This window comes from Carassius gibelio, chromosome B11, assembly GCF_023724105.1.
Source record: "Carassius gibelio isolate Cgi1373 ecotype wild population from Czech Republic chromosome B11, carGib1.2-hapl.c, whole genome shotgun sequence".
Classification (NCBI taxonomy): Eukaryota; Metazoa; Chordata; class Actinopteri; order Cypriniformes; family Cyprinidae; genus Carassius; species Carassius gibelio.
Window position 1 is genome coordinate 25,297,264 of NC_068406.1, and position 12,500 is coordinate 25,309,763.

General features: G+C 38.2%; 1 protein-coding gene and 1 long non-coding RNA gene across 4 annotated transcripts in view; both read left to right on the forward strand.

Moving 5' to 3' along the window:
- Positions 1 to 12,500, forward strand: part of LOC127968481 (heterogeneous nuclear ribonucleoprotein L-like) — a 29,501-nt gene that overhangs the window by 8,703 nt on the left and 8,298 nt on the right. For both annotated transcript variants that reach the window (XM_052569744.1, XM_052569745.1), the window contains 7 exons: positions 6,204 to 6,322; positions 7,818 to 8,055; positions 8,128 to 8,213; positions 9,122 to 9,218; positions 9,323 to 9,395; positions 11,268 to 11,339; positions 11,440 to 11,654. In XM_052569744.1, the coding sequence (XP_052425704.1) occupies positions 6,204 to 6,322; positions 7,818 to 8,055; positions 8,128 to 8,213; positions 9,122 to 9,218; positions 9,323 to 9,395; positions 11,268 to 11,339; positions 11,440 to 11,654 (900 nt within the window). The remainder of the gene's footprint in view (positions 1 to 6,203; positions 6,323 to 7,817; positions 8,056 to 8,127; positions 8,214 to 9,121; positions 9,219 to 9,322; positions 9,396 to 11,267; positions 11,340 to 11,439; positions 11,655 to 12,500) is intronic.
- Positions 6,331 to 7,793, forward strand: LOC127968484 (uncharacterized). Of its 2 annotated transcripts, none has more exons than XR_008155980.1 (3): positions 6,331 to 6,761; positions 6,882 to 6,950; positions 7,221 to 7,793. It is a non-coding gene; the product is annotated as an uncharacterized LOC127968484 (long non-coding RNA). The 2 variants fall into 2 exon arrangements; XR_008155979.1 differs by lacking the exon at positions 6,882 to 6,950 and adding an exon at positions 7,087 to 7,159 and having other exon boundaries at positions 6,331 to 6,757.

A 12,500-nucleotide genomic window follows, 5' to 3' on the forward strand; every position in this document is an offset into this window, starting at 1 on the left:
GTCAGTCGTGTGTCTGTTGTGTTTCAGTCGTGTGTCTGTTGTGTGTCAGTCGTGTTTCAGTCGTGTGTCTGTTGTGTTTCAGTCGTGTGTGTGTCGTGTGTCTGTTGTGTTTCAGTCGTGTGTGTGTCGTGTGTCTGTTGTGTTTCAGTCGTGTGTCAGTCGTGTGTCTGTTGTGTTTCAGTCGTGTGTCAGTTGTGTGTCAGTCGTGTGTCTGTTGTGTGGCAGTTGTGTGTCAGTCGTGTGTCAGTTGTGTGTCAGTTGTGTGTCAGTCGTGTGTCTGTTGTGTGTCTGTTGTGTGTCAGTCGTGTGTCTGTTGTGTTTCAGTCGTGTGTCTGTTGTGTGTCAGTCGTGTTTCAGTCGTGTGTCTGTTGTGTTTCAGTCGTGTGTGTGTCGTGTGTCTGTTGTGTTTCAGTCGTGTGTGTGTCGTGTGTCTGTTGTGTTTCAGTCGTGTGTCAGTCGTGTGTCTGTTGTGTTTCAGTCGTGTGTCAGTTGTGTGTCAGTCGTGTGTCTGTTGTGTGGCAGTTGTGTGTCAGTCGTGTGTCAGTTGTGTGTCAGTTGTGTGTCAGTCGTGTGTCTGTTGTGTGTCAGTTGTGTGTCAGTCGTGTGTCTGTTGTGTGGCAGTTGTATGCTGGTTGCATTGAAATGTAGTTGCAGAAAAAGGTCATAATACAGTATAACACACAGGTTTAATAACTTTTTCTTATAACAAAAAATAACTGAAAATGTAAATACGATAGAGCAATACACAAAGAAATGTATAAACTCAAACATTTCACACTGACTAAAGTGCAAAAGAATTATAATAATCAGGGAACACTTTACAATAAGATCTCATTAGTTAACCTTAGTTAATGCATTTACAATGAGGTATAGCTACATTTTCTACAGAAGTTATCAGTCTTTTTTTAAATGAAATGTTAGTTCATGTTAGCTCGTGTTCATTAAATAACACTGTTACAATTAATATATAAACTCACATGAATATTGAAATAACCTAAGATTAATGAATGTCTAGAAAGTTTTTCATTGATAGTTTATGTTAATTAAAGAATTAACTAATGATAACTAATGGAGCCTTAACTTAAAGTGTGATTGAGCAATAAAGAATCGAAACATTTTCAGACTATGTCTTGGACAGGGTATCAAACTCAGTTCATGAAGGACCTTGGATCCAATCTTAATTAAATGCACCTGAAAGTTTGAAAAGAAATAGCCTACTGAGTCTAAATATTGAAGTATTCAGTTCTTCAGTGAACACCTCAGAGAATGCAAACATCTGAATTGCTGTTTAAATCATTTAAAGGGGGGGTGAAATGCTCGTTTTCACTCAATATCCTGTTAATCTTGAGTACCTATAGAGTAGTACTGCATCCTTCATAACTCCAAAAAGTCTTTAGTTTTATTATATTCATAAGAGAAAGATAGTACCGATTTTTCCCGGAAAAACACGAGCGCCTGGAGGCGTGACGTGTGGGCGGAGCTAAAGAATCACGAGCACGAGTAGGCTTTTGAGTTGAGAGCGTTTGGAAGCTGTGACATTACCGTGAGGAAAAAAACATCCAAAACAAACCATGGCTAACAGTCAGATTCAGCCGTTTATTTATGATCCAGAATCAGATCCCGAGGCTGAAACTGAACAAGAGCAGCAGCAGCAAGGACTCGCTCCGAGCGGGGCTCGAACCCGGGTCTCCGGCATGGGAGGGGACGCACTAACAAGGAGGCAGAGATATTTGAAGCAGTTTTACTCACCGCCTGAGGTTCCAACACACGATCGTGACCCTTTTTCGTTGGGATTGCATCATCCTTAAGAAATAAATGATGTGCAAATCCGTCGTCAAACTGGGCCTTGTTTGTAAAACAAGCATCTTCGAAATGCAGGGAACAAACACAAACACTTGCACAACTCCGTTGATGCTCTGTAAAAATAAACTCCATCCACTGGTCCCTTAATGCTGTTTCTCTTTTGGTAATCTGTGCAGGGTTGTCTTGCCCTGGCAACCAAAAACACACTTCTTTTGTGACATTTCGCTCTGGCTCTGATCAGTGAAGTCTGTTGTGCTCTCAGTGCTCTGCTATACGGGAGCGCGCTCTTCCGGCAGAAGTGCCTCAGGACCCATATAAGGAAATTCCGCTCCATCTAACATCACACAGAGCCATACTAGAAAAAAACTTTCCCAAACTTGTGACAAACTGGAAGAGGTATTTTTGGAACAGAAATACTCCTTCAAACGTACAACTTAATTTTTGAAACTTTGTCCATGTTTAGCATGGGAATCCAACTCTTTAACAGTGTAAAAAACTCAGTGTGCATGAAATAGCATTTCACCCCCCCTTTAAACACATTTCAGACACACAGAGTAGCGCAGTTGCTTTGTTTCCGTCATCTGTGCTCGTTTACATCAGAGAGCACGTTTGTTTGTGACCATGGGGAAAGTACTCTTAAACTGCATAAAAAATATGAATTATCTGAAAAAAAAGAAATAGTCATTTACAGTGTTTTGACGTGCCCATGATAACAATATGGCTCTAACACAGAAACATCAGTATTATTTTAAGGATTTGTGCAGTCATCACGTTCTGAAGAAGAAACACTACGTTTTACTCCTTACTCATTTTATTTTGACGTGAGAAGTGCTTGTTGTGTTTTCGGTGTTAGAGGTTTGATGTTGTTATTTTTGGTGTGAAACGTGTTTTTGTGCCACTGTGTCACTCTGGCAGGGGTGTGAATACTTATACTTGATCACTGCACCTAAGTGTCATTTTGGGTTACTTTAGTTGATTTGTTCTTTACTCAAATGCAGTTTCAACTAAGGCCCCGTCCACACAGAGACGCGTTTCTGTGAATACGCACATATTTTTTATCGGATAGGCGTTTCGTCAACATGGATCCGGCGTTTTTGTAAGGTGAAACCGCTATTTTTTGAAACTGGGTCCCAGTGTGGATAAATTTGAAAACGCCGTCTTTGCCCAAGTCAGACACCTCTACGTCACGTAACAGCAACAAAAACATGAACAAACACTGAACGATTGTCTTTTTATTAATTAACATTAACACTGATTAATAAATGTATTGTTCCATGTTCGTTTGTGTACCACGCGCAAGGTTAATTGCTATTTTTTGTAAACATGCAATATATATATCAATGCTTCTGAATTCTGTGCTGTTACATTTAGTTTTAAGAGATTTTTATTTAATTCATTCACTTTCTATTGAGAAAATAATTTAAACCCTAATTTCTTCTTTTTTGGAGGTTACTTTTATCTTTACTCCACTTTAAAATGCACTTTAGTAAAATACATTTATCATCAATATATTAACATATTTCAGCTTTTTTGATTATATTTAATATTATTATTTTTATTAATATTAATACAATTTAATATTGAATTTTCTATTATTATTTTCACATTGTTGTAGCATGTATTAGAGGATTAAATGTGATTTGGAGAGGTTGTTTCTTTTATAATACTTAGTACAATCAGGGTTTTTTTTTTTTTTTACTTTCCCTCAACTATGTTTAGTTTTAAACATATAACATATAACAAATCCTAAGAGATATTCCATATCAAAGTTCAGACTCATTTTTTCATTCAAGTTTGTAGAAAACAACACGTCTGAGAGAGGCGGGGCATAGAGGACCTACAATAATGTACAGTATTTGAAAAATAATGTGTTTTTTGAACAGTAAAGCATGTTAAAGCAACATATTATGTTACACCAAATAATGATCTCTAAAATAGCATGATATGACCCCTTTAACCGCATGAATGCTGAAGGTGTCTGAAGATGAATGTGTGTAAGACGGCACTGGTGTTTATCTTGCTGTCACCTGGTTTGTGACTCAAGGAGCTCGTCATCCGTCTGCAGTGGAAGTGGTTTGATGTTTGTGAGGCTCTATTTTGAGTGTTTTTCTTATTCTGATATGATTCTTCAATGTGAGTCTTAGTGCATCAGAGTTTCTGCAACGCTGCATGGCATTACTGCAGGTCATTTTCCAACCGCAGGCGCTGCTTTGGCACTGATGGGTTTAAAGTTAGTAGTTCACCTCAAGCCTCATTATTAACTCACTCACATATCGGACAGTTGTAGGTTTTGAAGTAGCAGAGATGTAGGGAATGTGATCTTCTTGCAGTATATCACAGACGCTCAAACGACTGAATTTTTCTGTGTTTTCACCTCATTCTGGAATTTGAGAAGGGGTGTTTAACTCATGCTGAGAGAAAGAGGGTAATAACTGAAATAATCCAGACAGACTGCTCTATATGAGGTCTGACAGGTGTGTGTTCATCTCGGTCCTTTTTTAGATAATGATTTGATGGCATCAGTGGGATGTTCTTCATGATCTCATGCTGAGCGTGAGACTGAAGGTGTTTTTCTCACACTATTTGTCTGTTGGTATCTCTGTGGTCGACAAACAATCAGGAGTTTTGCAAAGCAGAAAATGGAAAGAAAGGTTGATGCTTGCAAAATAAGAGCAACGTGCAAATGCATGTGTGGTTTCATGTGTATTTTACATGGGAAGATTTTAATAAGACAAATGCTTCACTTCATTAGATTTTTCTAGATGCACCTTTATATGGTTGATTTGTTATTTAGCTAAAAAGTGTTTCAAGTGAAAATTAATGGAGAAAAATAATAATGATAGCTTTTAGCATTGCTAGTATCAACACAGTATGATCTGATTGACATACATTCCCATATCTATAACTGTTATGTACTATGAGAAATCTATATATATATATACATATAAAATCGTGTACACCGCTTGATGGTTTTAATATGCAGTGTTTCAGTCATCAGAACGCCACACCTGGAGATGCTTTCATTCACCCTGATCTTAGATGTTAGAAAATGTTCAGAAAAGTTTTAAGTGATATTTTAATTGCCACTGACTTAACTGTGAATCTGTTGTGCTGGTACTTCTAGATTTAAGTGCTGAATTCGACACAGTTGAGCATCATGTTCTTCTTTCTTGGTCAGAGCAGGTCGTGGGCATTAGAGGAAATGCTCTAAATTGGTTTGAATTGTATCTTAAAACAGAAGTTTCTGGGTCACTGTAGGATAATTGCACTTGGACATTGTTCTCTTGACTTGTGGTGTCCCCCAGGGCTCTGTTTTGGGCCCTATATTTTTTTCTTTATATGCATCCATTTTATTCTATATCTGAAAGCCAACACTTGTATAGTCATATTTATCTGTGCCTGAAGCACAAGAATACTTACCGATTTCTATTAGAACCGTACCAAAAGCACATATTTTTAAATATGTAGTCTAAATGTGTTTTATTAATGTTCACCAAATGAACTTGTTCAGCTGCGAGAGAAAACCACTGTGAATAAAGATAACCGATTTGACTCAGACTATCAGAATGATGGTTTAGATATTTAAATTGATAAATATGATTATTACATTTTTGGTAACACTTTATTTTGATCGTCTACTTTAGACGTTCTACTAACAGTTAGTAACTTTGCATCTACATGTCAACTAGCAGTCTTCAGATAATCCACAGACTGTCTGCTGTATATCTGTTTCGGTGGGTTCACAACATACAACTGAGAATCTTTGCACTTATGTGTCAACTTATTCTACTAACCGTAAACCTCACCTAACTGTCTACTCTGAGAGTTAGTAGACATGTAGTTGTGAATTAATGAGAATTAGTTAACAAGGCAATGAATTTAATTTGAATTTAGAATTTATGCATTTAGCAGAAATTTAGACTTACATTGCATTCAGTCTAACAATTTTCTCCTAACATGTGTTCCCTGGGTTTCGAACCATCAACCTTGCGCTTGCTAACGCATTGCTCTACCACTTGAGTTACAGGAACACTGTAACAAGGCAAAATTTTACTGTAAAATAACACTCAATGTTGCAAAGTTTCTTATAGTTAATGAAATTTCTAAAGTGGAAAATAAAGAGTAACCAATTTTTAGTGTGTTTTATTTTAAAATTATTTATTTTTCATTTGAAATTTTTATGATTTAAGTCATTTTCAGTAAGTGTTTTTATATTTTTATTTTAAAACTATTTATTTTGTTCCATGTTACGGTGGTGGTTGAGTCTCCAGTGTCTCAGCATTATCTGGGGTTTCTGGGTCAGTTCTTCTCATGTTGCTGTGTTTCTTCATTAACAGCTGGGTAGGGTAAGAGCTGCTGACTGAATGAATGAATGTTGGGTTTTCTCTCTCTGTTCTCAGGACAGCGGCTCTGAGACGCACCGCATCGCTCCGTCTCCCGTCGTCCACGTGCGAGGTCTTTGTGAATCCGTGGTGGAGGCCGATCTGGTCGAGTCCTTGGAGAAATTCGGAAACATCTGGTAAAGTGATGCTTTCATTTGATCTGATTCATCAAAGGGATTCATTTCAGCAGCCGAGAGATTCGTTTGGTGGTCTTCCCTCGTAATGAATGAACAGATAAAGGCTTTAACGAGTGTGTCATTCTTCAGACAAAGAGCTTTGTGTTTCAGCACAGTCTCATCAAACCACATCAAAGTCTCTGTCGACTGAAGGATACTTCTGTAAATAAAACTTTGTCAGTTACTGTGTTCGGTTCCTTTCTGATGTTTACACTCACATAAGCTCAGAGAGGATCATGGGAACACATGCGGGACATTAGTGTGTGTTTGACCTCAGCTGTATCAGGAAAGACAAGGATCAGATGCACAGGAACAGGAAGTGTGTGTGTGTGTGTGTGTGTGTGTTTGCATGTGTGCATGCGTGTGCGTGTCTGTGTGTGTGAGGTTGAGTTGTGTGTGTGTGTGTGTTTGCATGTGTGCATGCGTGTGCGTGTCTGTGTGTGTGAGGTTGAGTTGTGTGTGTGTGTGTGTGTGTGTGTGTGTGTGCATGCGTGTGTGTGTCTGTGTGTGTGAGCATGAGTTGTGTGTGTGTGTGTGTGTTTGCATGTGTGCATGCGTGTGTGTGTCTGTGTGTGTGAGCATGAGTTGTGTGTGTGTGTGTGTGTGTTTGCATGTGTGCATGCGTGTGTGTGTCTGTGTGTGTGAGGTTGAGTTGTGTGTGTGTGTGTGTGTGTGTGTGTTTGCATGTGTGCATGCGTGTGCGTGTCTGTGTGTGTGAGGTTGAGTTGTGTGTGTGTGTGTGTGTGTGTTTGCATGTGTGCATGCGTGTGTGTGTCTGTGTGTGTGAGCATGAGTTGTGTGTGTGTGTGTGTGTTTGCATGTGTGCATGCGTGTGTGTGTCTGTGTGTGTGAGCATGAGTTGTGTGTGTGTGTGTGTGTGTGACACGAATGGAGGTCATATGAGTGTATTTATAGTCTGATGAACGAATCTCATGACTACAGTCTGCGTGACTCCTTCAGTTCAGTCAACGATTGCTTCATGAATTTATTTGAAGATTTCTTGTTAGTTGTATTAATATCTGACGCTGTTTTGGTTTATTGTTTCAATTAATAGTGATGCCCCGAAACTAATTTATGACCAAAACTGAAATTTACATTTTCATTTAGCTGAAAGACAAGTTTATTTTATTTTTAGTCAGTGATATGTTAGCATACTGCTATAGTTTTTAAGTATTTTACATTTTATTTATATATTTTCTGTTTTAATTTTAGTTAAGTTTACTAAATTAAGTTTTTTTTTTTTAATTTAAAGTTTGTTTTATTTCAGGTATTTTATTATGGTTTTAGTTATGTATTATTATAGTATTTATATATAATATATCCTGATACAGTTTTACAGAAAATGCAAGTTTGTATCAGTGGTGACTATCTCAAGTTGATGTGCGTGTGGCAGAAGTGTACGGTAAAGTGGTGCAGTTGTCTGGTGTTGTGATGGTGTCCTGCTGCTCTCCTGCAGTTATGTGATGATGATGCCGTTCAAGCGGCAGGCTCTGGTGGAGTTCGAGGAGGTTCAGAGCGCTGACCGCTGCGTGGCGTGTGGCTCGCAGGAGCCCGTCTACATCGCCGGACAGCAGGCCTACTTCAACTACTCCACCAGCAAACGCATCACACGACCCACCAACGCCGACGACCCCAACAGCGGGAACAAAGTGCTGCTGCTGTCCGTCCAGAACCCGCTGTACCCCATCACTACGGTAAACCCCGCCTCCTCACTACACCAGCCTCCTGATTGGACGCTCTCAACAGCTTCTGCTCCTCCTCTATAGGATGTTCTGTACACAGTCTGTAACCCGATCGGAAACGTGCTGCGGATCGTGATCTTCAAGAGGAACGGGATCCAGGCCATGGTGGAATATCCTTCTGATGATGCTGCCCACCCGTACAGCAGATTTACAATCAGAACTTAACCATAAACCATTAAACACAGACCAATAATGATTTCAGAGGATTTAAATCAATGGTTTATGATTCTCTCAAAGCCGTCAGGCAGCATTATTTCAACTTATTTAAATAATTGTGTTCAATAGCAGAACTCATGGTTAAAAACTACATCTCCCATGATTCTGCAGAGAAATCTTCACCTATCAGAGAGCTGAAACTCTTTAGCTCCGCCCACTCCAATGAAGCACAGCTACTAATTAAGTAAATGCTCTCAAAATATTACTTATACATTTGATATATACATGTATACTTATACATAAAATATCAAATAATTGTTTTGCTAAATAATCAGTTAAACACACACTATTTAAAATGTATTGAAAGAAACAAAAAATTTATATATATCTTTTTTTTATTATTATTTTTTTTTTATATAGTAAAAGGACATGCAAAAATGAAATTATTTAAAAAAAAATAGTTATTAAATACAATTATAATCATATTATAATAATTATAATAATATTCTGAATATAATTTTCACATTTTTATATTGTATTTATTAATACATAATATATTTGCTAAATTGATAAAATGATTTTTTTGTATTCTGTTATCCTATCAAGGTATTTTTCACAAATAAAGATATTGTTATTGTAAACACTGAAGTGGACAGTGCTCTAGACTGGTGAGTTTGTGTGCTCTGGGAATCATGATTTTTCACATAAAGACAGGTTAGCATTAATTTCACATTTAGTAATTATAAGATGAATCTGATGTGCATCCCGGCCACACACTGCAGCGAGACTCTTGCTCCGGTGAAGTTGTGTGTGTGTTGTGTGTTGTGTGTGTTCTCTGGAGTGTTTCCTTGACGGCCGTCACGTTTGAATCCATCCAGAACGCTCAGAAGGCCAAAGCGGCCCTCAACGGGGCCGACATCTACGCCGGCTGCTGCACGCTGAAAATCGAATACGCTCGGGTAAATGTGCAGCGTTCACACACACACACACACACACACAATCACACACACACACAGCGCTGGATCTAACACACATGCAGTGCCGTTGTGCTCTTTCATTCTAGCCCTCACGCCTCAACGTCATCAGAAACGACAACGACAGCTGGGACTACACCAAACCCTTCCTGCTGCGCCGAGGTACGGGTGTGTGTGTGTGTGTGTGTGTCTCTGTGTGTGTGTGTGTCTGTGTGTTTGTGTGTGAGTGAGTGTGTGTGTGTGTGTGTCTCTGTGTGTGAGTGTGTGTGTGTGTGCGTGAGTGTGTGTGTGTGTGTCTCTCACATCCCTGTGTTTAATAAGAAGTGTGTACGCTCTTTAAATAACAAAGAAAACACACACGCCAGACTTTAGAGCAGGTTTGAGTTGGTCTATAGCGCAGTCTATTTTCAGCTTCTTAAAATAGCCCTGCACCAGCACTGCGCCTGAACTAATAAGCGCAGATGCATTTAGTAATTAAACGACGTGGGGCCGAACTGAAACTAGCAAACACTTGTGCTGCGCCGGGTGTATGTTAGGGCCCTTAGACTAAAGCTGCCTGTTTGATGACTGTTTAATGTACTAAAACTAGTAAAATTAATAAAAAATTATAATAATAATAATTGTATTAATTCATATTTAAATAAATTAATTGAATTAACTGAATTATTTTTTATTTAATTTCAAAATATATATTTTTTATTATTTTAATAATCAAATTTAAAAATCAGTTTGTGTTTTTTGTCAATTCAAAGTTCAGGTATTTTACTCACAAATGTTAAATTGTCAGGAATTTCTACTGAAATCTTTTAGAGCTTGACATAAATAAAAAAAAATATATATATATATATATATATATATATATATATTTCTCTGTGAGAAATGTCAGATCTGATGTGTGTCCTGTTCTTCTGGTTAGTTGTGATTCTGATCGCAGGTTTAGCCGTGACTTCTGATGTCTGTTTGATGCTAAGGACTGGATGTTTGCTAGGGTGTTGTGTGAGGTCTCTCAGGAGCAGCGTGGTGCATTGTGTGGCTTCAGTCCCTGTGTGTGTGTGTGTGTGTGTGTGTGTGTTAGCCGGCTGAGGCTCAAGCGCGGTGTAAACAGTGTTATCAGCGGTGAACAGCAGCGCTCAGACTCCGCTGGCTCCAGACTGAAGGACTGCTCAGTGTTTCTCAGCAGAAGAGAAGCGCTAAGCTGAGCTCACGCTAATGTGAAGACACTCATCACAGAATATTAATGACTGCAGCAGTACCTCTGTGTTAAACGTCTCTTCCTCTCGCTCTCAGCGTTCTGTTCTTTCCGTCAGCACTTTGTAGAATTATAAATGTGAGGAAGATGCTCCGATCTCCTTCAGACACGCAGAGCCGGATTGATAGGATTGATCACTTGTAGTGTTTTGCCTTAAAAAATTAAAGACACTTTGGTTTTTGTTGCAAGAAACCACAGATCTGTTTTACTTTCTGACATCAAAATCATTTTAAATTGCTCAAATTAAACAGCAGTGTCAGTGTTGACATAATATATAATTGAATGAAATTTACATTTTTCTATTTATCCTTTTTGCTAAAATGTCCCATATTTTTAATTACAAAAATTGCAAACCATATAGAAACTGAGTGAGAGCTTCGAGAGTTTGAGTCTGATCTGCATCTGAGACATTGTGTTTGTGTGTCGTTTGGTTCAGTCACATGTGAAAGTGAATCTAATATTGCAAATGGTTTCTAGTCAACTGCTTTTATTTTCAGAAAGAACATGTTCATCCAAAATCAGAAAAATAGATTGATTTTACTTTAATGCATTTGGCTTTTATCCAAACTGATTTGCATTGCATTGAATAATTTCATGCATTTTCTGTGAACTGAACGCATTAGCTTGGTGTTGTGATCACTGTGCTGCACTGCAGAACTCGTGTAAAGTGAGGGATGTTCATGATATTAAACAGATCTTCGGGATCATGTGTGTGATGTTCTCTCGTAGTGAATGTTTTACCGGTGTAAATGTGGGTGTATGTGTTGTTTCTGTGTTTCCTGTAGAGCGTGGTAAAGGCCGTCAGAGGCAGGCCATCCTGGGAGAACATCCATCCTCGTACAGTGATAACGGATACGGTCAGTCACTCATCAGACACCAGCCAATCAGAACAGTGTATTCTAATAGATGTTTGTTCATTCCTGAAGTGTGTGTGTGTGTGTGTGTGTGTGTGTGCAGGCGCTCACTGCCCCCTGCTGCCGCTGCCCAGTAATAACCGCTTCAAGCGCGTCTCTCATGATGTCACAGAGGTCGTGACCTATCCACTGCCCCACACATCTTCATACATGAGCCCCGCCTCCAGCTCCGTCGCCATGGTGAGCGGCCTGCATCCCGCCAAGATGAACTGCACTCGCATCTTCAACCTCTTCTGTCTCTACGGCAACATCGAGAAGGTAACGCCCTCCTGAGAGAACGGGAGTTACATGTAACTGAATTACCTTATTTAATTACAGAATAAACGTAATCGTAATCAGTTACAGAGAAAGATGTGAAATTAAATTACAGTTACTTATGAAAATGTTAATGACCACAAAGGGGATTCACAGATTTGATCGACTTCTCTAAAACATGAGACCGTGATGTTTCAGGAGGTTAGACACATGCTTATTCCATAACGGTTCAATTTCCTGTTTGGGTTTATTTAAATGTTTTATTTTTTAAGACGTATTCTCCAAGACATTGAGACAGCTGTGCGAAGATTTGATTTCATAAAGAGTATTATATCTCTTAAACTATTTCTTGTTATGATTTTAAATCAGTATTTAACTTCAAAGTAGAAAGGGTGCTAAAGTTTGATTGTGTGGTGGTGTGCTTTAAGAGTAAATTATTATAATCTTAATCTGATGAAGGATTGTGACAGTAATCAGTGTTGAATACTACTGTAATATTAAACCTGCCTGATTTACATGATTGAAAATTATTAACATTTTTAAACAAAACACATTTAGAAAAGTAATCAGTTACATTACTTAAAGTAATTTAATAATTACACTACTTGTTACATTTCGTAATCTTGTAATCTGTAACTGATTACATTTCTAAAATAACTGCAACTTTTTCAGACATTTTATGTCTATACCACTTTTTTATTAACTTTTTTTTAGTTGTTTTAGGTGTTATTTTTTCTTATTTTAGTACATCAAGTAATGTATGCATTATTTTAGTATGTTAAACTAAATTAAAATGATAAATGTTTCCTTGGCAACTTGCTGAAATAAAATAATTTCAAGTTTTGTAAA